The 27,190-nt window shown below is 48.9% G+C and overlaps 1 protein-coding gene across 1 annotated transcript; it reads left to right on the plus strand.

Annotated features, from left to right (window-relative positions):
- The first annotated feature begins 72 nt into the window (after positions 1 to 72).
- FBXO17 (F-box protein 17) lies at positions 73 to 26,672 on the plus strand. Its single transcript, XM_035023412.1, has 6 exons — positions 73 to 244; positions 20,688 to 21,050; positions 21,850 to 21,961; positions 23,674 to 23,769; positions 24,559 to 24,694; positions 26,529 to 26,672. Exons 2-6 carry the CDS (start codon positions 20,705 to 20,707, stop codon positions 26,670 to 26,672), a joined length of 834 nt encoding a protein of 277 aa, XP_034879303.1. The 5' UTR covers positions 73 to 244; positions 20,688 to 20,704.
- Positions 26,673 to 27,190: the final 518 nt, after the last annotated feature.

Genomic DNA, 27,190 nt, shown 5'->3' on the forward strand with positions numbered 1-27,190 from the left:
CCGGCGCCCGCCGCCTCGCGGAGCCCGCCCCTGCCTCGCGCCCGCCCGCCCGCCCGCCCGCCGCAGCCGCCCGCCCGCAGATCTCCCAGCCGCCGGCCCCCACCCCCGCCGAGGACCGACTGCCCAGACCGCCGGTCCCGGGGCTGCCTGGGTCGGGCCGAGCCCAGGGAGCCCCCTGACTGCCTCCCAGAGCTGGGTGGGTAAAGGGATCTTAGCCCGCCGCCGCCTCCGAGCGGGCCGCCAGGTGAGCGCCGGGACAGGTAGGGACGCAGGTCGGGACCCCCGTGTCCCGTCCCCACTCCCAGCCGGGGAGCCCGGGGAAGGACTTCCGCCCTAGACCCTGCCGGGAGGGGCGGGTCCCCGGGAGTCCTGTGCCCCAGCCCCGCTCCCTGGGCCCTGCCGGGGTCCTAGGCTGCGCCCGCCCACTGCGCCCCTTTAAATCCAGAGCCACGCAAACGTTTGAAAAGCCCCAGGTGGTACCGAAAGGGCTTTGCTTTTAAAACGCCCTCGCCTTCCACCCCGTTGCTCCTCGGCGGAGGCCACCGTGGGATAAATTCCCCCCCCCCCCCCCCCCCCCAATGTACCCGATCAACACGTGTATACGGCAGCGCCCGAAAGGCCAGACCACTTTTTACCAGTTCTGGTTTCTGTCTCTCCTGGCTGGCGGCCCCTTCGCAAAATCGGTGAATCAGAAGTCTCCCAACACCGGTGCTTGATTTAGCAAGTTTGTTTTTAGCTGCGGCCGCTCTTCCCAATTTAAATTTTGTTCTTCTAAGTGAACTTTTGCAAGTGTTGAGTAATAATCTTGTAACGCCCCGTATCTTGTTCTTTCAATCTGGATCCTTCAACTTTAGATAGCTTCTGGTAACTAACAACTTGGAAAGACTGCGGTATTAGGAACCTACTTTTACAATAAATAATTTTTTAAGTGCCCCGGTATGACACAAGAACAAAAGACTGATAAGGCAGACAAAGCTTTGCATCAAGCACAGCCCTTGAAAAAGCAGCCCCCCGGCCCCACAGTCAGTTAAAATTTTATGTAATTAAATGACTTTTCAGAAATGGCAAAAGTAACTTGTGATCTGTGGTGCGTCGTTTTAAACCTTTGCTCCTTTTTATTTTTCTGGTAGTCACTTCCAGATCTTTAAAGCAAATTCTGGGATGATTTCTTATTTTGTCAACTTTTAGACAATGTCCAGTAATCCCTTACTAAAAATAGATAGAGACAGCTTTACTAGTGTCCAAGTTTCCCTCCTCCCTGGATAATCACACATTCCTTTTTGTTTCTCTATTGGCTGCTTTTGTAACATCAAAAAACAAAACAAACAACAACAACAAAAAACCACCCTTTTAAACGTGTTCCTTGTCCATTAAATATTTATAGGATCTATTGACTCCCCATTTTGTGAGGCCTGGCGGGAGGAATCTGCTTTAATAATATTTTTTAAATAAAGTTTTTATATTTATTTAAATACTAATTTTTTCATCCAATCAAGTCATATATGTGGTTCACAAATCAAATAGAAATGAATCTACCTTTTTTTCCCTATTATAGAGGCACTGTCTCTCTAAGAAAATGGACGGGACAGTTAGTGTTTTAAACTAAAAGGGATTAGGGAGCCATGACCACCCCTAGCAGGATGTGAGTCCCCAATTTTGTCAGAAACCGCTACAAAAGACCTTTTTGAGACAATGGGGGAAATTGTTCGCGGACTGAATATTAGATAGCAGGATGAATTTCTCTTAAGTAATGGTGTTCAGTGGTAGTGTAGACCTATAGTGCCCCCTTATTCCTTCTTAATTTTTTATTTAAATTCAATTTAGTTAACATATAATGTACTGCTGGTTTCTACTGGGTAGAATTTAGTGATTCACCAGTTGCATATAACACCCAGTGTTCATCACCCCTTATTCTTTCTTAGAAGATGCCCGTTGAAGTATTTAAGAGTTCATCAAAGGACAGAAAGCAAATATGGCAAAACGTGGAACATATAGAGATGTTCATTTTACCATTCTTTCAACTTTTCCATGTGATGAAACTTCTATGGTAAAATTTGGGGAAAATAAAGTAAGACAAGGGAGGAACTAAGAAGGAGATCAGGATGTCCGCACAGCGGGAGGAACTCTGGAGTCCTCCGCACCCAGGTTCACATCCCAGCTCTGCCGCTTGGGTGTCGGGTGACCTTGGGTCCATGGATCCACTTCTCCAAGCCTCAGTTTCCCCAGCTGAAAAATGGTACTTCCCTCACGGAGCTGTCTGTGATACTTCCGTGAGATTTTGCAAAGCCTTCGATTCATGTGTAGACCAATTATGGGCAGTTAAACCCCAGCTGTTAGTTTGTGAAGGATTTTTCTCAATTACCATAGTGTGCTATTAGCTAACATCATAACCACAGTTGCGCCCTTCCTTCTACTCTTTTTTTCTTCGAGATAGATTTTTTTTTTTTAATGTAGGCTCCACACCCAGCACGGGACTTGAGCTCACAAACCCTGAGATCAAGAGTCAGCGCTCTACTAACTGAGCCACCCAGGCGCCCTGAGATAGATTTTGAACTGGCATTTCTTTTTCCTTTATAAAATTGACCCAATGGCTCTGATCTTGACGTTGCTCATTTTTTGCCCTGCTGTGTTTGGTCCTGACTTCCTAGGCCCCGGTGCCCTGTGCCCCTATTCCTGTAGTTGGGTTTTTTTTTTTTAAGATTTTTATTTATTTATTTGACAGAGAGAGATAGCGAGAGCAGGAACACAAGCAGGGGGAGTGGGAGAGGGAGAAGCAGGCTTCCTGCCGAGCAAGGAGCCCAATGTGGGACTCGATCCCAGGACCCTGGGATCATGACCCGAGCCGAAGGCAGACGCTTCACGACTGAGCCACCCAGGCGCCCCCTGTAGTTGGGTTTTAATGACGGCATGATTCTGATAGGGAGGTGAGGTGCGCGCTCCAATCCCACAGCTGGACGTGATCTGCAAACGTAGTAACTAATGACGTCCGGGGCCAGGCCTTGATCGCGCTTGATTTTCCCGTAACCACAAAAAGGTGGGAATTATTAGAAGTCTGCATTGTCTTATCTAAAACTTTGGGGCCCGGATGTTAGACTTTCTGAATGTGAGGCAAGTCATGGGGAACCCCTTCTGAACGTTACAGAAGACCCCTGGTGGGGCTGGGGAGCGCCGTGTAATCAAAGACTCTGGTATTTTCTTCAGTGAAATGCATGTTCGGAATCAGTGGGATAATCAAATCTCACCTCAGTTTGACCCAGTTCTGCCACCAAATGGGTCTGGGAAAGATTCGGATTTCAGAGCTTTTGGATTTAGGGACTGGAGAGAGGGGTTGGGTACCTGTACGTTTCTCATTTTAGGGAGAGGAAATTCCACTCAGAGAGGGAAGGCCATTTCCCCAAGGTCATGAACAAGAGTTTGGGGTGGGGCTGAGCCAGGGCTGACTGACCATAGAGAACCTGCAACGCTCACCTCTCCCCAGGGCGCCCCCCATGGCCTGTCACCAGCAATTCCCAAAAGCAATGTCCCTTGCTCTTCCTGTGATGCCTTCTCGCCCAGAAATATCACTGCTGCCTCCTGGGAATGAGATGATGCACAGAAAGAATTTTCCAGAGTGCCTTGCACAAAGAAAGCCCTCGGCAAATGTGAACTGTAATTTGTGCTAAGATGCAATGAGACTGTTTCTTTCTTGGGTTCAATAACATCAGTGGTGTTTATCGATAGCATTAGTATTTTTTAGATTACGAAATAGAACATCCGTCCAGACAGGAAAGTATATAAAACAGATGTAGGGTTTAACAAAGAATTGTGAAATATGTAACCAGGGCCCAGGTCAACCGCAAGGACGTTGTCAGCCCCAAAAGCTTCCCTGGGCGCATCTGGTTAATAGCCCTCTCCCTCCCTCGGTGCGGAACAACCACCCTGACTTTTATGATACTCATTTTCCTATTTTGCTCTTCTTTCTATGGTTTTAGTACCTATGTGTACACCTATAAACAATATTTGATTCGTTTAGCCTGTTTGTGAACTTTCTAAGAGTAGTGCCGTTGGTGTTGAGTAGATAATTTACCATCCAAGCCAGGAAATTTTGGAAGCAATAGGGGCCGCTAATTACCCTAATTACCCTGGGACTGCCCCAGGCAACTCAGGCTGTCTGGTTGTCCTAGGACTAACACCGTAGGTGCCTTGTGTTCAGCGTCTTTCACCCCAAATGAAGCTTTGGAGGTTCATCCATGTCGTTGTGGGTGCTTGACGTTAACTCCTGTTTATTGCTACTTAGCATACCTTTCTGTGACTCCCTTAATTTACTTATACATCCTACCCAGATGGGCATCTGGGTCATTTCCAGACGGGAGCTATTAGAAACAGTCGTGTCATGAATATTCTAGTACATGTGTACTGGAGCTGGGGTCAAATTGCTGGGTCACGGAACAGGCACATTTTCAACTTCGGTTAAAAAATGCCCATCTTGTTTCCACAGTGGCTAGACCAATTTATACCCCCATCAAGACTGCGGGTGAGTTCTCGCTGATAGCATTTTAAGTAAATTATGGTGACAGTTTGCACTGATTGGTTGGTTGGTTGGTTGAAAAAAAAGCATATTCTTTCCTTGCATTTAAGTTAAAATATACCAAAAAAGCCAAAGGAACTTTACCTCCCACTTCACCCATGCCATGACTTAGAGGGCACTTGGGTCATGGAGGGGGTAATAATGAAATGACAGAGAAATAGAGAGAGGGATCCGGAGCCAAGCATCTCGGTCTCCCCCTCCCCCCACCTTCATTTCCCATCTTTTGTTACTTGTACATTTATTTTCACAGTGTCAAGGTTGATAACGTCTACAGTCTGTTCTGTTACCATATTTAAGTCTTCCAGGCTTTCACTGTCGAGTTTCCAGGGTTTTTGTGACAGCTTTAGTGAGATGTAATTTACATACCATAAAAGTCAGCCCTTTTAAAGTGTACAATTCAGTGATTTTTAGTGAATTTACAGGGCTGTGCAGACATCACTAGTTTTAGAGCATTTCTGTCACCTCCAAAATATCCCCTGTGCCTATTTGTGGTCACTTCCCTGTTCCCAAGCCCAGCCCCAGGCAACTACTAATCTTTCTGTAACTTTAGACATTGTCATTTTTGGACATTTCATATAAATACATCATACAATATGTATTGGCTTCTTTCACTTAGTGTGCTACTTGGGGGTTCATTCATCATGTAGTATGTACCAGGACTCCATTCGTCTTATTGCTGAACAGTGTTCCATTGTATGGATAGACCACATTTTGTTTATCCATTCACCAGTTGATGGACATTTGGATTGTTTCCAATAGATAATGCTGCTATGAATGTATTTTTATTTCTCCTGGGTAGACAGTCTAGTGGTAAAAATTGCTGCGTTTCATGGAAAGCTTATGTTTAACTTTTTTTTTTTAATGTTCACCTTTTAAAGAAACTAACTGTTTTCCAAAGTGGCTGTACCATTATATATTCCCACCAGCAACATGTGGCCGTTCCAGTTTCTCCAGGTACTCGCCAATCTTTTGAACAATAGCCGTTCTGGTGGGCATGAGATGGTGTCTCATTGTGATTTTAATTTTCATTTCCTTGATAATAATGATGTTGAGCATCTTTTCGTGCGCCCGTTAGTCATATGTGTATCTTCTTTGGCAAAAATGTCTTTTCGAATTTTTTTTTTTCTATTTTTAAATTGGTTTGTTTGTCTTACTGTTGAATTTTAAGTGTTCTTTATATATTCTGGGTATGAGTCTCTTATTTTTTTTTTATTTTTTTAAAAGATTATTTATTTATTTATTTATTAGAGAGTGAGCAGGAGAGAAACAGCATGAGAGGGGAGAGAGGGTCAGAGGGAGAAGCAGGCTCCCCGCTGAGCTGGGAGCCCGATGTGGGACTCGATCCCAGGACCCCGGGATCATGACCTGAGCTGAAGGCAGTCGCTTAACCAACTGAGCCACCCAGGCGCCTCTGGGTATGAGTCTTTTATCAGATATATGATTGGGAGGTATATTCTGCCAATCTATAGCTTCTCTTTTCATTTCCTCAGTGGTGTCTTTTGAAGTGCAAAAGTTTTCAATTTTGATGTTTTATTAATCAATTTTTTCCTTATATGGATCACACTTTTGGAGTTATAGCTAAGAAGTCTTTGCTTAACCCAAGATCATGAGATTTTTCTCCTATCCTCTTCTAAAAATTTTATGATTTTTAACTCTTACATTCAGGTGTATGGCTTATTTTGAGTTGATATTTGTATATGGTATGAGGTAAAGGCCTAAATTCATCTTTTTTGCATGCAGATTTCCCATCATCATATGTTGAAAAGACAATCTTTATGCTAAGAGACCAGATCTTAAATGTTCTCACCACAAAAAAGAAATGATAATTAAGTGACATGATTAGAGGTGTTAGCTAATGCTAAAGTGGTAATCACACTGCAATATATAAATGTGTCAAATCAACACATGCACCTTAAATTTACTCAATGTTATATGTCAGGTATATATATATAGATATAATCTTTTTCTTCTGAAAACCAGTAAACAGGTCTATCTAAGGAGAATGCCTCTAGTCTCCAGGTCAGATGGACTCTTTTCTCTTGCACTTTGTCAAACGGACATAGCAGGGATAGAGTTAGTGTATATCATATTTGGACCATGACTTTCTTAAGCAGTTTTTTGTTTTTCCTGCAGTTTGTCATAGCTTTAATTTTTCCCTTTTTTTTAAGATTTTTTTTTTTTAAGTAATCTCTATACCAAACATGGGGCTCAAACTCACAACCCTGAGATCAAGAGTCACATGCTCTACTGACTGAGCCAGCCAGGTGCCCCTTTAATTTTTCCCTTTTGAGAAAAGTACATTCCTGTTTCTAACTCATCCAATCTATTTTGGGGAATTTTTTTTCTTCTAGAAGATATTCTTCTTTTCATAATATCCTGTTCTTACGGTGTTTTGAATATCTTCTCTAATCTAAGTATACCCAGGGCCAGCTACATAATTTGCAGGGCCCAATGCAAAATGCATATGCAGGCCCCTTGTTTAAAAATGATTGAAAATATCTCACTGGCCACAGCAGAGCATTACAACAAGCATGGAGTCCCTGCAGTGCAGGGCCATGTGTCTCTGTGCAGGTCACATCCCTATGAAGCCTAAAGCCAGCCTTATGTGTTCCTTTGGCCCTCCAAATTGCTGTTTCCTCTGGGGTCAGTTCACTATAGTTCTGCCTGTTTACCTTAATACTTCTCTTTCAGGCTGCTAGTTTTCTTCAAGCATCTGGTGATCCTTGCTTGTCCAATCACATTTTCAGACAAACAAGGGGCTGGGTGACTTTTTCAAAGTCACTAGTATGACGGGGCACCTGCCTGGCTCAGGTGGTAAAGCACATGACTCTTGATCTTGGGGTCATGAATTTGAGCTCCACATTGGATATAGAGACTACTTAAGAAAATAATTTTTTTTTAAAGTAAGTGATATGAAATTTAGGGCTGTTATAAATATAGTCCTGCTTTCCTATTGGCTTCTTTGTCCAGTTGAAGGGATGACTGAGAACTCTGTGTTTTGAGACAACACTTATTAGCGTTAGTATGGAAGAAGCCAGTCTTTGCTGGGAGCTCACTCCCAGATGCCAGGGTGGGAAGGGCTACACTCAGGGATACCAGCAGCCTGGGCACGTCCCAGAGGCTTCATCCAGTTCCTTTAGAGAACAATCATCCCGTATGGTTTTGTTTTTCTTGTGTGTGAATGTTGGGCAGCCTGAGATCTGTGTGGCAAAACATGAAGGTGGGAGGAGAGGGAGCAGGGAGCCCCTGGGCACAGTTTTTTTCAAAGATGGACTAACCTCTGTCCTCACTCTGCCCTCTCACTCCTGGCCTGCATGCCTACTCCAGCCTGCCCCCCCCCCCCTTTGGACCCCTGACTGTGGGTCCAAAGCCTCTGGAGGTCCTTGAGACTCCCTTGTCCCCAGTTTGAGTTCAATCCTAGCCCTGACACTTCTGTCTGCTTTCTGCCTTTCTGAAATCTAGTGAGATTTCTTTTTTGTTGATAGGCTCCCTTCCATTCACTTTGCTTTTTCGTGCCTTTGCTATCCCTAGAGAGGATACCCTTTGAGAGGGAGATCAGACTGCCCAGAGTCCAATTCCCACTCCACTTCTGACTGCCGTGTGGCCTTATGTGAGTCATTTTGCCTCCCTGGGCCTCGGTTTCCTCATGGTGTGAAGATCAGCTGGGCTAGGATAGAAGTCACAAAATGGCCATGCGCATTCAGTTCCTGGGTCTGCAGATCTGTCTTATCTGGGCCATAATGTGTTTTCACTTCTCTTCTTTTATGCATTGTTAACATTGAAAAATTGGGTGATTTCTCATAAAAGCTGGGATTTCCAGTTTCTTTTGAAAAACCTGAAGATGGGGCTAAAGTGGGCCCATCTACCTACTTAGCGGGAAATTCGCCAGAGCGAGTATCCGCACAGTCTTCAGGCTAGCGGCACCCTCTGGTTTGCTGGCCTTCCCTGCTCCCTGTTTTCTTCCACCCAGCGGTCTCATTTAGGATATTGCCCATCTGTCATTGGCATTTGACCTTGGTATTCCCGGGATACTATTTACCGAGCCTCTAGCACAGGACCAGGCACATATGACTGTTATTATGAGGCCAGCCAGAGGCAGCAGTGTGAGTGGAGGCTCAAATCCAGCCCTTGTTCTGATTGCCAGGCTATGCTACCCCAGGGCTGCATTCACCAGAAGGGATGCCTTTTTAAAAAACCTACCCAAGACTGGGACGCCCGGGTGGCTCAGTTGGTTGAGCGCCCGACTCTTGGTTTTGGCTCAGGTCGTGATCTCAGTGTCGTGAGATCGAGCCCTATGTCCACACCCAGCAAGGAGTCTGCTTCTCCCTCTCGAGTGCCCCTCCCCCTGCTCACTCTTGCATGCCCTCTCTCTCTCTCTCTCTCTCTGATTTTTAAAAAATCTACCTAAGACTAGGGGCGCCTGGGTGGCTCAGTTGGTTAGGCGACTGCCTTCGGCTCGGGTCATGATCCTGGAGTCCCGGGATCGAGTCCCGCATCGGGCTCCCTGCTCGGCAGGGAGTCTGCTTCTCCCTCTGACCCTCCCCCCTCTCATGTGCTCTCTCTCTCTCATTCTCTCTGTCTCAAATAAATAAATAAAAAAAATCTTAAAAAAAAAAAATCTACCCAAGACTAATAAAAGCTAGTATAGGCCCTGGTTATCAATAGCTCGGTCTGCCTTCTTGAAGGGGAAGCCACACTCAAATCTTTGAACATGCAAACAATTCTAAAGAGCAAAGAATTTTGATCTTGTCTTACTGCTGGTTCTTATGTAACCTATATGTTGCAGGTCAGAAACCACAGCAGCGCCACAGTTCAAGAGCAAAGGCTTGAAATTAATAAGGGAAAATGTCAGGTAGATAGAACTCTCCCAAAGGCATGATAAACAAGCCATTCTGTCAAAAATTAAAAAGACAGTTGACAGTAGCAGGTGCCAGCAACATCTCCTCCGTTGTTGATGGGAATACAAATGGCACAACTGTGCTGAAAAAAATTATTGCGTGTTTTCTTGTAAAGTGAAATATACACTTAATATATGGTCCAAGAATTTCACTCCTAGGTAGTTACAAAAAATGAAAATGTATGTCCACACAAACACTTGTACATGAATGTTCATTGCAGCTTTTTTTTTTATATATATTTTATTTATTGGACAGAGAGAAAGCACAGCAGGGGGAGCGGCAGAGGGAAAGGGAGAAGCAGGCTCCCTGCTGAGCAGAGAGCCCAACGTGGGGCTCGATCCCAGGACCCTGGGATCATGACCTGAGCCAAAGGCAGACGCTTAACTGACTGAGCCACCCAAGCGCCCCAACAGCTTTATTCATAGTAGCCCCCCAAGAGGGAAACACCCCGGGGTCCATCATGGTGAGTGGATAAACAGCTTGTGGTTTACCTGTTCAATGGATAGTGCAACAACGTGGGTGGATCACGCAGATGTTACCCTGAAGGAAAGAGACACAGGAACCTGCACTATATGTATCAGAGTCCACAATCAGGAGACTGAAACCACATTCATTTGGAGGGAGAATGTTTACTCTACAGAATTATTAATTATAGCAGGGAAATAGCTGCTAAGAAATAAAGAGAATGCTAAAGAATACAGAAATAGGAGACATAAGGAGTGGCCACTGCCTCTACAATCCAAGATTGATGCATTTATGCATCTTTCTCAAGGATAAAAGATGCAGGACATCTTTTGAGAAAGATGACAGTCCCAGACCCAGATGTCATTTGAGCACTCTTGGAGGAGGCTCACAAAGGGCAAAGGAGTCCCTGTGATGCTGCACCTTGAACTTGATGGAAATTCACCTTCTGGAACTTGCCAGAAGTCCATCCTCTGGGAGGCTGGGGAAGGCAGTTCACAAGGAAGGGTCTTACTCCAGGCACTAGGAAACTGCCTGAGGTGGGTGCCAGAGCAAGGTGCCGGCCGCGGGGTGTTGCCGACTGCCGGGCGCTGGAGAGGCTTGCACACTGCAGGAGCGGGGCCTGGGGGAACCTGGGGGAACCAAGTCTGGAAGCTGACCAAAAAAAAAAAAAAGGTGGGGGGGGTGCTTCTTCCTGTAATGATCCTCTGGCTCCCTCTACTGGAGAAACTCAAAATGTCAGCCGGCACAGGAAAAAGATTTAAATGGCCAAACTTGGCACCTTGGAGCCGTAAGGCAGTCAATTGCCAACTGGCACATTATATGATTCCATTTATTCCAGACTCCAATTTTTCTAGAAAAGAGTTATTACAGTGATAGAAAGCAGATTAGCGGTGGCCCTGGGGTGGAAATCGGTGGGGTAAGGAGGGACAGGGAAGGGGTAAACTTTTTGGAGTGACGGAAATGTTCCATATCCGGGTTGCCATGACAGTTACACGGTGGTATACAGTTATAACTCAAATTGTACCCTTGAAACGTGTGCATTGTATTGGATGTAAATTATACATCAATAAGGGTTCTTTTTTAAAGGGACCCATTCTGGGAAACGTAGGGCTTGTGTACAAATATAAATAGAAAAATGCACACGTGTGCACAAACACAGCGCGGATGCACCCCGAATCCCCCACCGCAATAGCCCAGCTTACACTGTGGTGTGTATCTCTCCGTGAGGTATTACCAGAAGTAGTATTGTTGGCATTGGCTTTGTGGCTTGCTCCCTTACTCTCTCTGAGGAGTTCACGTTCAATGTGGGTGCTATGGGGAGTTGGCAGAGTTTAGAGGGGGCAGTGACCATCACAGGTGCCCACTCCCTTCTCTCATTCCCTCTCTCCCCAAAGTGAATCCGCAGAGGCATCTCACCTTAGGTTCTAATGCTTTCGGATTATCAAATCCTCATCTTTAGAATGAAAACTTATTAGTTGCTTCATTATCATTGGGTCTTATTCCTTGAGTCCTGAGCATGACTTAGGGATATCACAGCAACCCTATTTGAAGTAGAAGCAGTAGTTATCCCCATATTACAGGCAAGAAAACTGAGGCTCAGAGGTCAGCAGCCTACCTACAAGATGCCGAGAAAGAGGCAGAATCGGGATTTGAACCCAGATCATTTGCCCCCATGGGAGCTCCTGATCACCACCTGTCCTGCTGGGGGCAGAAGCCCCAGGTCCTGAAAACCCTCAGAGGCTCCTTGCCCTCCACAGATGGGTCCTAATAGGCTTTACAGATACTGAATCTTCCACAGTTGGGTCTTTTCTCTCCCCGTGATGGTAAAATGGAAATTTTCAAGCATATAGGAAAGTTAATTATACAGGGAATAAACACTAACTCCTAAGGAGAGACAGTGACAATGCCCACATGTTTTTTAGCCTGATCCTGAAGTATCACACCTCATAGTAATAGTTTGTTCAGTCTTCCATGTTCTTAAAACAAAACAAGTTAGTGAAATGACATCTCAAGGGCAAAAAGGTATCAATACCACCGCAAGTAAAAACGTATGCTGATAAATATGTAAGAGTGACCCGTAAGTTAGTCTAGTAGACTCTTAGCTGATAAAATCAATAAAATCATTTTTTTTAAAGATTTTATTTACTTATTTGAGAGAGAGAATGGGAGACAGAGAGCATGAGAGGGGGAGGGTCAGAGGGAGAAGCAGACTCCCTGCCGAGCAGGGAGCCCGATGCGGGACTCGATCCCGGGACTCCAGGATCATGACCTGAGCCGAAGGCAGTCGCTTAACCGACTGAGCCACCCAGGCGCCCAATAAAATAATTTTTTAAATCAACTAAAAACTGCTAAAATTAATAAAGATGAAAACCCATACAAATTAAGTCATAAAATCAATAAAGTCGAAACACCATATAAAATGAAGACCATTTAATGAATCAGGAACCTTGAAGATGACGTTCTACTATCTGGTCTGTGTCAGAAGTGGGCTGTAGCTGGAGAGAGAGAAAAGCCTGCGGGGGGAATCCTCAGCTGTGCAGCCCCCCAGCTGAGTCTCCCTGACCCAGGCACTGGGGGGTGGGACCCAATAGGCCTTCAGATGACCCCGCCCCACCACTGTCTGCCGCCAAGACTGGAGAGCCCCTGAGTACGGCTGACCTCTGCCCCGGCAATTCCCAGAGCCAGAAAAAAAAAATAATCATAAAATAATGGTTATTGTGAGTGTATTCCAGCAAACACACCGTGTCAATGGTATCATCACTGAGTCATGGAGATATTTTGGGGCAAAATTTTCCAGTCACTATAAAAAGGTCTCTGGCCCTATACAATTTGAGGAACTGCTGAGGAGAGAGATAAGCTAGCTCACTCGTTTCCAGGGGTGCCTTTATTTTGAATAGTGCCATATTTTGTTTGAGAACTCTGGGGAGAGCTTTTTGGACATATTTTTTGTTCCTTTCCGTGGACTCCCATCTCTTTTTATTGTTACTGTTTTTACTAAACCTTTTACAGAAAGTACCTAAAGCTGTACGGCCTGATGAATGTTTACAAGTAAATACACACATATAGACAGCCCTCAGTTCAGGAAACAGAAACAAAATGCTTTCTAAATGAGTATACCTCTGCCTGGTTAGAATTTTTTTAATGTTTTTTTTTTTTTCTTAAGATTTCATTTATGTATTTGAGAGAGCGCGGGAGGGGGGAGAGGCAGAGGGAGAGGAAGAAGCAGACTCTTCTTCTGGCAGGGAGCCCAAGGTGGGGCTCGATCCCAGGATCATGACCTGAGCCAAAGGCAAATGCTTAACCGACTGAGCCACCCAGGTGCCCCGTGCCCGGTTAGAATTTTTAATGCTGCCCCCGATGAGAAACAGTGGGTGCCCTGACTGCAGACACAGACCAATCTGGTTAGAATTTTTAATACTGCCTGAAATTCTCTTGCAGAGAATTTTTTTTTAAGATTTTTTTTTTTTTAAGTTATCTCTACACCCAACTCGGAGCTTGAACTCACAACCCTGAGATCAAAAGTCACACACTCCACCGACTGAGGCACGTAGTCACCGTGAAATGAGTCATCGAGTCATCAACCACAATTTCAAGATGCAAAAGATTCCAGAGATTTAAATAAAACCAAATAAAGGTATTACACCAACAAAAACACCTGTAGTCACAATAGCTGTAATGTGGAAGCCATCCATGTCCGTCAGCAGATGAATGAATAAACAAAATGGAATATTATTTGGCCTCAAAAAGGAAGGGAATTCTGACACAGGCTACAACATGGATGAACTTTGAGGACGTTACGCTAAGTGAATAGGCCAATCACAAAAAGACAAATACCATGGGGCGCCTGGGTAGCTCAGTCGGTTAAGCGTCTGCCTTCCGCTCGGGTCATGATCCCAGGGTCCTGGGATCGAGCCCCGCCTCGGGCTCCCTGCTCAGCGGGGAGTCTGCTTCTCCCTCTGCTCCTCCCCACCCTGCTTGTGCTCTCTCTCTCTCTCTCAAATAATAAATAAAATCTTTAAAAAAAAAAATCTAGGGCGCCTGGGTTGCTCAGTCGTTAAGCGTCTGCCTTCGGCTCAGGTCATGATCCCAGGGTCCTGGGATCGAGTCCCACATCGGGCTCCCTGCTCGGCGGGAAGCCTGCTTCTCCCCCTCCCACTCCCCCTGCTTGTGTTCCTGCTCTCGCTGTGTCTCTCTCTGTCAAATAAATAAATAAAATCTTTAAAAAAAAAAAAAATCTAAAGAAAAAGATGGGGAACCACCCAAATGCCCATCAGTGCGTTCCTGGATAAGTAAATTACAACATAACCACCACAGAATTAAACAAAATGCAGCTCTAAAAAAGGATGAGGAAATGTAGTGGTTTGGAAGAATCTTCAAGATACGTTCTTACTGGGGCGCCTGGGTGGCTCAGTCGGTTAAGCGTCTGCCTTCAGCTCGGGTCATGATCCCAGGGTCCTGGGATCGAGCCCCGTGTTGGGCTCCCTGCTCTGCGGGAAGCCTGCTTCTCCCTCTCCCTCTGCCTGCCTCTCTGCCTACTTGTGCTCTCTCTCTGTCAAATAAACAAATAAAATCTTTAAAAAAAAAAAAAAGATCTTGGGGCGCCTGGGTGGCTCAGTCGTTAAGTGTCTGCCTTCGGCTCAGGTCATGATCCCAGGGTCCTGGGATCGAGCCCCGCATCGGGCTCCCTGCTCAGCGGGGAGCCTGCTTCTCCCTCTCCCACTCCCCCTGCTTGTGTTCCCTCTCTCGCTGTGTCCCTCTCTGTCAAATAAATAAATAAGTAATCTTAAAAAAAAAAAAAAGACAAATACCGTATGATTATTCCTCTTATATGAGTTACTTAGGTCAAAATCCTACAGACAGAAAGTAAGAGAGTGGTTAGTGGGGGCAGGGGGGAAGGGGTTGGGGAGTGACTGTTTTACTAGGTGAAAAGAGTTTTGGAGATGGATGGTGGGGATGGTAGCACATGAATATATTTAATACTGAACTGTACACTTACAAAGGCTTACGACGGTAAATTTTTTTAAAAGACTATTTGCTTGAGAGAGAGAGAGCACACAAGCAGGGGGAGGGGCAGAGGGAGAGAGAGAAGCAGACTCCCCACTGAGCAGGGAGCCGGAAGTGGGGCTCCATCCCAGGACCCTGGGATCATGCCCTGAGCCGAAGGCAGACACTTAACCGACTGAGCCACCCAGGCACCCCTTAGGATAGTAAATTTTATGTTATGTGAATTTTACCACCAAAAAAAAAAAAGAACAATGGAGAAAAAGAAAGAATTAGCCTCATGGCAACAAATAAAAATAAAGTAGATTTCTGAATTTAAAAGTAATAATAAACCAGTAGTCAGGACTTAAAAACAACATGATTTTAAAACAAAAAAAAAATCAAAGAAACCCAATTACAATTACCCAATTCCTGAATTACATTCATTACGCTCAAAAGAGATAAATAAGTTTCATAGGCAGGAAGTGGGTAGTCAGGATTTGAACCCAGATTGGTCTGTGTCTGCAGTCAGGGCACCCACTATTTCTCACTGGGGGCTCTTTTGGGGATTTGTGGAAGGTACCCATCCCACGCAATGCAGGTCACTGCGCATTGTCCCCTTTATCTACTGCTGCATAACAGACTACTCAAAACACAGCGACCTAAACCAATAACCTTTATTTTATTATTTCCTGGCTCTGGGGATTGGCTGGGCTCCGCGTGGCTTCGCAGTTCTTAGGGGCTCGCGTTCAGCGCCGTCTGACCGTGGCTGGGGCTGGGTCATCGGAAGGCTTATTCCCCGCTATGTCTAGCCCCTGGAGTGAGACTCGAACAGCTGGGGCTCTCCAGGCATTTCTCTGCCTTCCTTGGCTCTCTTCAGGGCAGCCGGACTTCAGTGGTGACTCGGGCTGTGGTGTGTGTGGCCTGCAGCTTGCTCGGCCTTCGGAGAGCAGATTGTGGGCAGCGCTCCAGCTCCACAGTTCGGGGACTTGACGTTGGTAGCTTGCGATCAGTCATGGTAGGTGTATTTACCCAGACGTCAGCAAACGCTATGAACCCAGATTCTTTTTTCCTCCTAGAGGGCTGATGGTGAAACGTTTAGCAGCACTCCACCAGACTCAGGGCTCCCAAGGCACACATGCCGAGAGAGTGCAAGCGGTGCTGTATCTTCTTTTATGACCCAGCCTTGGAAATCCCTTAGCAATGTCACGTCTATGGCGCTCTGAAAGTTGAAGCGGTCACGGAGGTCTGCCCGTGTCAAGGAGAGGGGAGTGGACAGTGGAGAGTGGCCAAGTCCTAGCAGAGCATGTCAGATAGGCTACATTATTATACCAATTGTGGTCTGCATAGCATCATGGGTCCTGGAAACTGTATACCATTAGCATCCCCCAGTCACTGTGCCAGCCAATAACATAACTGCCCCTCCCAAAACACACACAGTCCCAAACAGCAGGGCATTGACGTGCCTTATGTATCCCATACTGCCCCAGCCAGTGGTTGGCATTCAGCCGTGTGGACATGGTGGCCACGAGCTCCTTATGGCCCTCAGCAGAGCATCCCAAACAAGGATTTTGTATACTCAGGGCTCATAAGGTACATCCCTTGAAGGTCCTTGCTCCTTGGTGAAGCCTGTCTGCCCTCATTTTGCTAGGGGCCACCCCAGCTCCAGAGATCCCTTGTTTGCCAGTGACCAGAGCAGTCTTAAGGGGAGCCAAGCAGGGGAACCACACTCCGGTGGGTTTCACGTCCATGACAGGCAGACTGATGGACTTGCTATTAAATGGCAGCTAATTGCGGCACCTGGGTGGCTCAGTCGTTAAGCGTCTGCCTTCAGCTCAGGTCATGATCCCAGGGTTCTGGGATTGAGCCCCACATCCGGCTCCCCGCTCCGCGGGAAGCCTGCTTCTCCTCCTCCCACTCCCCCTGCTTGTGTTCCCTCTCTTGCTGTCTCTCTCTCTCTGTCAAATAAATAAAATCTTTAAAAAAATAAAAAAAATAAATGGCAGCTAATTATTAATGCAACTAAGAACCACTTGGGGGAAAAAATCACACCCTGTTTCTTAAGTCTTATAACCAGTCACCCTGTATCAGGGTAAAGGGGGGGTTCCGCATTTTGCCATGTCCATGGATCACTAGCCTGATACAGGCGTCTTTCTTTTTTTCTAAGATTTATTTATTTATTTTAGAGAGAGATCAAGCAAAAGCGGGAGGGGCAGAGGGAGAGAGAATCTCCAGCAGACTCCATGCTGAGCACGGAGCCCGACACGGGGCTCGATCTCACGACCCTGAGATCATGACCTGAGCCGAAACCAAGAGTCAGATGCTTAACTGACTGCGCCACCCAAGCGCCCCTTAACAAAACCTTAATCAACTTATTTAAAAATAATAACAGCTGTCATGAGTTGAGCACTTACGGACATTAGACAACATAACAAGCATTAGATCATTGAAGTCTCTTAACCCAGGGCAACCTCCCATGATCGTTTTGCCCATTAAACAAGATGATGGGATTCTGTGAGATGCCCCAGTTCCAGGGCTCAGCACAGTGGCTTCATAATGGCCCAGTAAATGTCACCAGATGAAAAAAAAAACAGCTGAAAGGCTGTTCATCATTCTTTTACGATGTGTAATAATAATAGCAACTAACATAATTTAGTGTTCAATATTAATTGAATATCACTCTTATTTCTGAGACACCAGCGATTTTTCTTAAACATTTTACAAATATTAACCCGTTTCATCCTTACAACAACCCCGTAGAGTAGATATGTTAACATCCTCGTTCTCAGAGCACAAGAGATTAAGGGACAAGCCCTTGGTCACAGAACTAGCTAGAGGCAGGGCTGGAACTCGAACCCAGGCTGGCAGGATCCAGCCCCCAAGGCACTCATCGCAGGGCTCTTCCGCCCTGATGGGGAAGATGAAATGAGTTTCTCACTAGATCTGAGCCCAGTCACTCAGTTCTCATTAAATAAAAGTATTTCACCTTCCTGTGCCTCAGTTTCCTCATCTGTGGAGTAGGTTTGTGATGATTCGTTGGTTCATTCACTTAACATCTCTTCATTGCACACGTATTGTGTGGGGGGCACTGGTGTGGACACTGGTTATCTAGTATGCCAAACAAGCCCTCATGATGAAGAAGGTACTAAGTAGGGGTGCCCGGCTGGCTCAATCAGTAGAACGTTGGACTCTTGATCTCGGTGTCGTGAGTTTGAGCCCCATGTTGGGTGTAGAGGTTACTTTAAAATAAAATCTTAAAAAAAAGAAGGTATTAAGTAAATTATATATACTTTTGTGTGTGGTGTATTAAGAGGTAATAAGAGCTTTAGAGAAGTATACAGTAAGGAAAAGAGAAGGGGGAGTAAGGGGTGGTCATGAGCTCCTAAAATAAGGTGGCCAAGGATGGTCTCATGGAGATGCTGACATTTGAGCAAAGACTTGAAATGTGGAGGTGAGCATAGAAATCCTCTGGATCCAGGTGGAAGGAAGAGCCTGTGCAAAGGGCCTGAGGTGTGGAGGCTCGTTTGGCTGGGCAGAGCGGGTGAGGAGGAGATGAGAGCAAGCAGGTGATGGGGGCAGACTGTGTGGGGCTTTGTGGGCCACAGTGAGGACTCTGCCTTTATCCTGAATGAGGTGGAGTCCCGGGGGGGGGGGTGGCGGGGCGGTTCTGAGTAAGACAGGGATAGGACCTGATTCAGGTGCTCATACCCGACCTGGCAACTAGTGAGGAACAGACAACTCGGGAAAGAAGCAGAGAGACAGTGATGGCCCAGGTGGGAGGTGTATGAATGTGCAAGATCCCCAAGGGAGTGAGTGGTGATGGAGAATACAGGAGGTTCAAACACCAATCTTTGACATTTCAGATCAGATGGAGGATGAACAGCCAAAGAGACTCACTAGGAGCCACCAGGTGAATGGGAGGGGTCCAGAGGGTGTGGTGGCGTGGAGCCAAGTGAAGAGGGAGTAACCCTCAGTGTCAGTGTCAAAGTGAGGACTGAACCCTGACTTTGACTTAGCACCAAAGGGGTCATTGGTGACCTTGACATTACAGAGCGGGGGCGGGGTGGAGGGGCAAAGCCTGATTAGAGAAGGTTTAAGAGAGAACAGAAGTAGAAAATCTGGAGGCAGAGACTAGTGACAACTTTTTGGAGAAGCTTTACCGTAAAGAGAAGCAAAGAAATGGAGCCATAGCTGGAAGGGGTGGGGGTGAAGTCAAGAGAGGGTTTGTTTCCAGACGAGAGGGATGACACCGTGTGGGCTGCTGAGAATGATCGAGTGCAGAGGGGGATTCTAAGGCGCAGGAGACAGCGACAATTGTGAGACTGTGTGACCTGGAGTGGGCGGAAGGGGTGTGAGCAGGTCACACAGAAGGCTGACGTTTGCAGGGCAGTCACCGTGGGAAAGCCAGAGGCCCCAGGGCAGGTGGGTGGGTGGTAGACAGGGTGGTAGGCACCTGTGAAAGTTCACTTCTCATTGCTTGTAATTTGTTTCTGCACAATAAGAAGCAAAGGGAGAATGAAGAGGTGGGAAGAGGTGTGATGAGCTGGGGCCAGGGGAGAGAAGGTGTTAGAGTTATCTACAGAGAAGAGGAGCCTGTGAATAACAAATGTTATCTGATTGTCAGGCAGCCTTCCCAGCTTGAGGGTCAAGTTCACAATCTGGAAGTGAGACCAGCCAGTGGAGTTGTGTGTTCTTCAGTCACCTTAAACTGGGTTCAGTCACCTTAAACTGGGTATAGCCACAGGACAGGCGGAGGGCTGGATTGAACCAGGGTCACGTGTTGGAGGAAGCCAGGGACAAGGATGTGGGCAAAGAATGTTTTTAATGGCTATCGAAGCAACTTAAGCTGGGTAAGGAAGAAATGAGGACTTGAGGGCTTGAGGGGCCATGAAAAGGAGGTAGACACAAAGGATGGGGGACCACAGTGGGCTGGAAGGATCATGGGGGGGTCTGGGGCACTAGAAGGAAAGAGCTAGAGGGAGAATGGGTGAACGGTGGAGAGTGAGCTCCCTGAGTTGAGGTTCTGAAGAGTCTGTGGTTATGGAGACAAAGTCTAGGTGTGACCATGGAAGGGAGAGGCTGAGAGTAGAGCAGGTCAGGGAGCAGAGAGGCAGGTGGCCGAAGGAAGGATCATCTACTTGGATGGGGAAATTGCCAGGAATGTTGAGAAGAGCAGCCTGAGTGTCAGGGAGCCTGGAGCTAAAATCATGAAGCGGGGAGTGATCTGATCAGCAGGTAATGCACAAGGCAGGGTGGTGAACTATACTCTGAGGACACGGGAATCATAGCTGCGGGAGTTTGGGGAAGGAGGGAAGAATGGTCTGGAGGCTTGGATGGGCCACGCCTCTAGCAAGGCGACAAGAATGTTCAGTGAAGAGATTTCATGAACTGAAGACAGGGGTTGGGACAGGCTGGGGTATGGGGTGGAGATGGCTCCGTACTTGGGTTTGTTTGTTTTTTTTCTGTGCTCATGATCATACATGTAAACTGCTTAGCTTGACACAAATGCACCGGCCAGATATAGAAGCCGTGGTTAGCAGTCCTGGGGGAGTCCTGGTCAGACCAGGGCCCTTTCGCTCGAGGGGGAAAGGTGAGCAGCCGATCGCCCTCAGAGCCAACTGGCAGTAACTAGGTGCCCGGGGTTTCACGGGCCGTGGCAGTCCCGCGGCCCCCCACTGGAGCTGGTGGGGTCGTGGTCAAGCCGCAGGGATCTTGCGGCCTGGGAGAGGTGGGGGAGGCCGAACTGCCCTGATCTGCTGACCCCTCTCACCCCGCAGGACTCCGGAGGCCGGAGATGGGCGCCCGGCCCTCGCGGCGACGGCTGCCCGCGGACCCGCCCCTAGCCTTGGACGCGCTGCCCCCGGAGCTGCTGGTGCAAGTGCTGAGCCACGTGCCGCCGCGCGCCCTGGTGACGCGCTGCCGCGCCGTGTGCCGCGCCTGGCGCGACGTGGTGGACGGGCCCACCGTGTGGCTGCTGCAGCTGGCCCGCGACCGCAGCGCCGAGGGCCGCGCACTCTACGCCGTGGCCCAGCGCTGCCCGCCCAACAGCGAGGACGAGGAGTTCCCGCTCTGCGCCCTGGCGCGGTACTGCCTGCGCGCGCCCCTCGGCCGCAACCTCATCTTCAACTCCTGCGGAGAGCGTGCGTGCCGGGGGCGGGGCCGGGGGCGGGGCCGGGTAGACCAAAGTGTTGTGTGCGGCGGGGGGGGGCCGGGCCAGGCCGAGTGGGCGTGGCCGGGATGCATGAGACAGGGCGGGGCCAGGGCAGGGAGCCAAGGGGCGTGGCCAAGGGGAGAGGCTATTGGGAAACTTGCCTGGCGGGGCTGGGAAAGAGATGGACTGGGTGGGAGGGGCCGGGTGCTGTGGGCTGTGGAGGGAGACGAACTGGGTAGGCAAGAGCTGGACGAGCCAAGGGCCCTGGCGGGAATGACGCGGGCTGGGACTATAGACTCAGTGGGCGGGGAAAAGGAGGGAGGAGCCAGGGAGGACTGAGGAAAAGCTGATTGGGTGCTGGCGGGGGCGGGGCTTGTATAGAACTATGAAGCCACCCTGAGAGCCTGTGGGGAGGGGGAACTGAGCGAGTGGGCGGGGCCAAGGCAGGAGGAGCCCGAAGGCTGTGGTAGGAGAGGGTGGGGCCATGATGGCACGAGCCCGGGGCGGGGCCAGGGAGAAGCCGAGTAGATTGAGGGGCTGAGGGGCGGGCTGGGGGCGGGGCCGAATGGGGCCGAGGAGAAGCTGAGTGGGTGGGCAGGGCTGAGTGACGCGGTCGTGGGGTGGGGCCAGGAATGCCGGCGGCTGGGAGGCGGGGCCAGGGTCGAAGAAACCGGGCGTGGAGCGCCGGAGGGAGGAGCTGGTGGGCGGGGCAAACAGGGTGGCGGCGGGCAGTTCTCTGGGCAGGCGGCAGGTGAATCCGTCGTCTTCAACCCTGTTGTATCCCACAGAGGGCTTCAGAGGCTGGGAGGTAGAGCACGGCGGGAACGGCTGGGCTGTGGAAAAGAACCTAACACTGGTGCCGGGGGCTCCTTCCCAGACCTGCTTCGTGACTTCTTTCCAGTGAGTGGCCCTTGATCCCTGGAGCAAGGGCCCCGAGGAGGGGGAGAAACCCTACCCCTCTGTCCTCATTCTCACCCTCACTCACCTTCACCCTCTCCTTCCCTCATTCATTTATTCAGTCAGTCAAATAGTTGTCAAATATTTGTTGAGGGCCTGCCAGATGGCAGGCACTGTTTTATATGCCAGAGATACAGGGAAAATTCAGAAATGGGGAATTCAGAAAGGGGGCGCGGGAGACATGAAACACATAAACAGTAAAATAATGATGACAACAAAACAACAAACCTTTAGAGGACCTAGTCGATTCCAGCTGCTTTACATATAATTCTTTGAATCCTGGCAACAACCCTGTGACATGGATAGCATTATCTCCACTTGATAATAGGAAACAGGCACAAAGGGTAGCCAACACCTAATAAATGGTGAAGCTGGGATTTGAACCCAGGTAATCTGGCTCCAGAGCTTCTGAGTCTACAGAGACATCAGAACAGCTGACTGACTGATTCTCTTTATTCTCACACCCCATCCCCATTGTCCTCGCTCCCTCCCCCCATGTTCAACCATTCTCCTGTGGCATTACCCAACTTTCTAGTAGTTGCCAGTATATTAGGGGTGAAGTGATGTCTCACTGATGTTTTGATTTGCATGTTTCGATTTACTAATAATTAAACATCTCTTCGTGTGCTTGTTAGCTTTTTGGATTCCCTCTTTTGGAAATTGCCCATTCATATTTTCTATTACAGTTGATATCTCATTCTTGTTGATATACAAGAATTCCTTGTGTATTTTAGATGTTAGCCCCGTGTCCATCCTGGACACTGGGAATCTCCCACTCTACCATCTGTATTAACTGTGACCATGGTGTTCTTTGTCGTTATTTTCATATGATCAAATTCTTCTTTTTCGCTTTAGAGTCTGTTTTTGAAATTCTGCATGAAAAATCCTTCCCTACCCTTAGATCCTAACAGTATTCTCTCATAATCACTTCCAGTAACTTCACAGTTTTATCCTTCTAGATCTTTAGATGGCATATTCAAATCAGGGGAGAAGGACTGTTTACAAAGGTGTAGGCAGACCACAAGGGATACTCCATGAACCCCAGGCTAGTAACAGTGAGGGAAAGGGTCATGTCCAGCCCGAGACCTGACAAGGGTAAGGGGAGGAAGCAGTTCCTGAGCCATAAGACAGGGAAGGCTGTGAGAAGAGGGCCCCGTGAAGCCGTGCCCTTTCATGGAGAGACACGGCAGTCCCACGCTGATCCCTTGGGAGGGAGCCGGGAGGCTAAATAACCCGATTTTACTCTCCTCTCGCCCTTCCTTCTCCTGCTAGCGCTTCCCATTGGCTAACCCAGCAAGAATGGGAGAGTAAGGGAGACCTGTCCATACAGGCAGTACAACCTTAGCCCTTGGGCTTCCACACTTTATTTAGGAGGCTCCAGAATTCCTGCCCAGTGTGGGCCTCCATTTGTACTCGTGTTCCAGTCCCCACAAATATTAGGGACATACAGGTCAGCCTCCTGGAGCCCAGAGCCTGGTGGAGGATGGTGGAGAGGAGGGGAGAGGCCAGTGGGCATGCCCCGCCCATCCTACATCTTGTCCAGGAGAGCAAACCCCGAGGGGCTGCTTCAGACAGGGTTGTCAGGGGAGGCTTCTTGGAGGAGGTGATTTCTGGGCTGTGGCTTCCTTCATCCCTACACCATCTCCCCTTCCCAGATGGTGCTTTAAGAGGCAGCTTGTAGACTTGGTGATGGAAGGAGTGTGGCAGGAGCTGCTGGACAGTGCCCAGATCGAGATCTGTGTGGCCGACTGGTGAGTCAAGAATGGCAACCCACCCCGAGTGCCCTCGGGGCTGGCAGCCGTGCTGCACAAGGGTTCCTCTGTGCCCCCCATCAGCCCTCTGGTCTGGCCGCGGCTACTGCGTGCCCTTCACGGTGAGGCTGAGTGGGGAGGGGATACTCTCACAGTTGCAGAGGCTGGGAGGGGCAGAGCCTTGACGAGCTCAGCACCCCCCCTTGCACCCTTCCCTGTCCCCTTTCAGCAGGCCCCGGGGTTGTTGACATGGGGGCCATTGACTGGCTTGGTCTGAAACGAGGTGCCCCATCTCATGAACTCCACCCTCATCGCCACAGTCAGCATGGACCCTAAGGGCTTGTGGACACCCAAGTCCTCAGGAAGGTTCGGAGCACTGCGCCCTGAGAACTGAGACTCAGAGGGACAGAGTTGGCCCTGGTTCCAGAGCACCCCAGTTCCTTCACAAAGCACTCGGGCTCCTCCTTCCAGGTCTTGCTCCCCCACACAAAGTCCAGGTTCTTCCCTGGGGCTCTGGCTCCTCCCCAGAAAGACCCAGGCTCCTCCTCTCCCAGGTTGTGGTTCCTCCCCAGACACCATCCTCCTCCCCCTCCACGCACACTCATCCAAGGCGAAGCCTCTAGAATCCACCCCAGGAGCACCCAGGCTCCTCCCCGCAAATTCCCAGGGCCTGACTTCTCCATATGCAGTGTGGGGTGTGTGACCCTCATCAAAGTGCAGGGAGGCGTAGCCCTCAGCCTGGTGACCGGGCGGGTGGCGGGGGCATCAAGGCTCACCACCACCTGGCAGGTGGGGTGCCCGAGAGAACTGTGGCTGCATCTACCGGCTCCGGGTCCGCCTCCTGGATGTGTACGAAAACGAAGTGGTCAAGTTCTCGGCCTCACCCAACCCGGTCCTTCAGTGGACGGAGAGAGGCTGCCGACAGGTGGGTCCAGACTGCCTTCCAGACCACCCCACCTCCCACCTGCTCAGATACCCTTCTCAGCCTTCATCACGGCTGGAAGTCTAACAGTAACAGCCAACAACCACCGAACCCTTACTTCCGCCCGGGTACTCTTCCCAGAGTTTTGCCAACTAATTCATTAGCAGAGCCCCTACTGTGTGCTGGGCACTGCTCTAGGTGCTTGGGAGGCACTGCTAAATCAAAGTCCTTGCCTCTATCCTCATTCTAGAGTCGAGGAAACTGAGGCATGCAAGGTTGTGGCTGGCCCCAAGTCACGCTAAAGCACGCAGGGCTCCCTTCACACCCAGGCCAGCTCCCAAGCCTGTGCTGAGTTATCGCACCTATTATCAAAGTAACCTTTGTGGGCACCTGCGTGGCTCAGTCGGTTAAGTGTCTGACTTGATTGCAGCTTGGGTCACGAGGTCGGGGTCGTGCGATTGAGCCTGGTGTCAGAGCCTGCTTATGATCCTCTCTCTCCCTCTGCCCCCCTCTCCCTCCAGCTTGGGTGCACTCTCTAAAAATAATAACAATAATAAAAAAAATCAAACCCTTGAGGTGGCCTTGTTTCCTCTTCTGATCTCCTCCTCCCCCCACCCAACACACATCCAGAAAGATCCCATTTAAAAGTGAGTCAGATCACAAGTAACCCTCCTAGGGTTACATCTTACGCTTGTAACCCTCCTAGGGTTACATCTTACGCTTGTAACCCTCCTAGGGCTACATCTCAGAGGAAAAGCCAAAGTTTTATCATGCAGCTATAAAAAGGGATGAAGTATGGACCCATGCTACAACATGGATGAACCCTGGCAATGGGATGCTAAGTGAAAAGAGGCCAGGCACAAAAGGCCACACACTGTAGGGCTGCATGTATAGGAAATGTCCCAAAGAAGCAAAGACATATAGAGAGAAAGCAGAGAGATGAGTGGTTGCCAAGGCTAGGGGGAGGGAGGAATTGGAAGTGACAGCTAATGGATATGAGGCTTTTTTCTGGGCTGATGGAAATGTTCCAGAATTAGTTGGTCATAGTTGCATAATATTGTGAATATACTAAAAACCACGAAATTATAGTTTTAAATGGTGCATTGTGTTAGGTGAATATTATCTCAATTAAAAAAAATTTTGCAAAGGATAAGAAAAGGCAGAAGCCAGAGTCCTTCCATGGCCCACAAGGCCCCACATGATCTGCCCTTTACCTCCCTGACACCACCTCCTGTTCTCCTCTCTGCTCCAGGACACTTCTACCTCAGGGCCTTTGTGCTGACTGTTCTTTTTTTTTTTTTTTTTTAAGGGAGAAATTTTTTTTTTTGAAGATTTATTTATTTGTCAGAGAGAGCACAAGCAGGGGGAGCGGCAGGCAGAGGGAGAAGCAGGCTGTCCGCTGAGCAGGGAGCCCGATGCAGGGCTCGATCCCAGGACCCTAGGATCATGACCTGAGCCGAAGGCAGATGCTTATCCAACTGAGCCACCCAGGTGCCCCAAGCCTGTTCCTCTGTTTGGAAGACTCTTTGTCCGGATCCCCACATGACTCCCTCCCCTCCTTCAGGTCTCTGCTCGTGTTGTCTTAGTGGTGCCTTTGCTCACTCACTGTCCAGCCCCACCCCGCTGCCCCTTACCCCCAGTTGTCTTCAGTGTCTGAGTCCCCTATGAGACTATCAGCTTCACCTGGGCAGGGTCTTTTTGCTTTCTTCACTGCCGTATCCCCAGCCCCTAGAGCAGGGCCTGGGATCCTGCTGGTCCTTGGGGAGTGCCTGTTGAGGAAGGGGAGGAAGGGAAGGTCCCACAGGTCCTCACCCTCCCGCTCTCCTTCCCCATGCAGGTGTCTCATGTCTTCACCAACTTCGGCAAGGGTATCCGCTACGTGTCTTTTGAGCAGTATGGGAGGGACACGCGTTCCTGGGTGGGCCACTATGGCGCCCTCGTGACCCACTCCAGTGTGAGGGTCAGGATCCGCCTGTCCTAGCCGACCAGGCTGATCCAGCCTTCCAGAATATACTGCCATTTGCCGGACATCATCATCAGTCAAGGGCAGCTTTGCAGCTGGGAGTCGGGTGCCTGTGGACAGTGGGGGTCCCACGTGGCCCATTCCCGGTGGCCCTCCGGTAAACCCTACTTGCTGCTGCTTCGGCATGGTGGCCCACATGCTGTGCAAGAAACCAGGGATCCAACCACGCTGCTCACAACTTCCCCACCTTCCTGGGGTGCAGGAAGTTACTCAAGAGTAATTCAGATGTTTACTTTGCTTGCAAATTGTTTTCTTACACGAGTGGATGTTAATTGGTGGACTGAGTCAAAAAACAAAGGCCAAACCAGGATTTGTAACAGTGGGGGACAGTGACTCCTGTCTGCGTATTTGTGGGGTAGGCCGACTGCCCAGCAGGGAGCAGAGGTTAGGCAGGGCAGTCTGTCCTTGAGGTCACCAACAGGGGCATCAAAGGGAACCCTTTCTGTAGTCTTGGGGGTCTCTGGGATTCAGATGTG

Source organism: Mirounga leonina, unplaced genomic scaffold (genome assembly GCF_011800145.1).
Source record: "Mirounga leonina isolate KUSES-001 unplaced genomic scaffold, KU_Mleo_1.0 Mir_177, whole genome shotgun sequence".
NCBI classification, from domain to species: domain Eukaryota; kingdom Metazoa; phylum Chordata; class Mammalia; order Carnivora; family Phocidae; genus Mirounga; species Mirounga leonina.

Coding starts and splice junctions, on each gene's coding strand:
- FBXO17 (XM_035023412.1), top strand. CDS start 20,705: ATGGGCGCCCGGCCCTCGCGGCGACGGCTGCCCGCGGACCCGCCCCTA. Junction 23,770..24,558: donor GAGATCTGTGTGGCCGACTG/GTGAGTCAAGAA, acceptor ACCACCTGGCAG/GTGGGGTGCCCGAGAGAACT. Junction 24,695..26,528: donor CGGAGAGAGGCTGCCGACAG/GTGGGTCCAGAC, acceptor TTCCCCATGCAG/GTGTCTCATGTCTTCACCAA.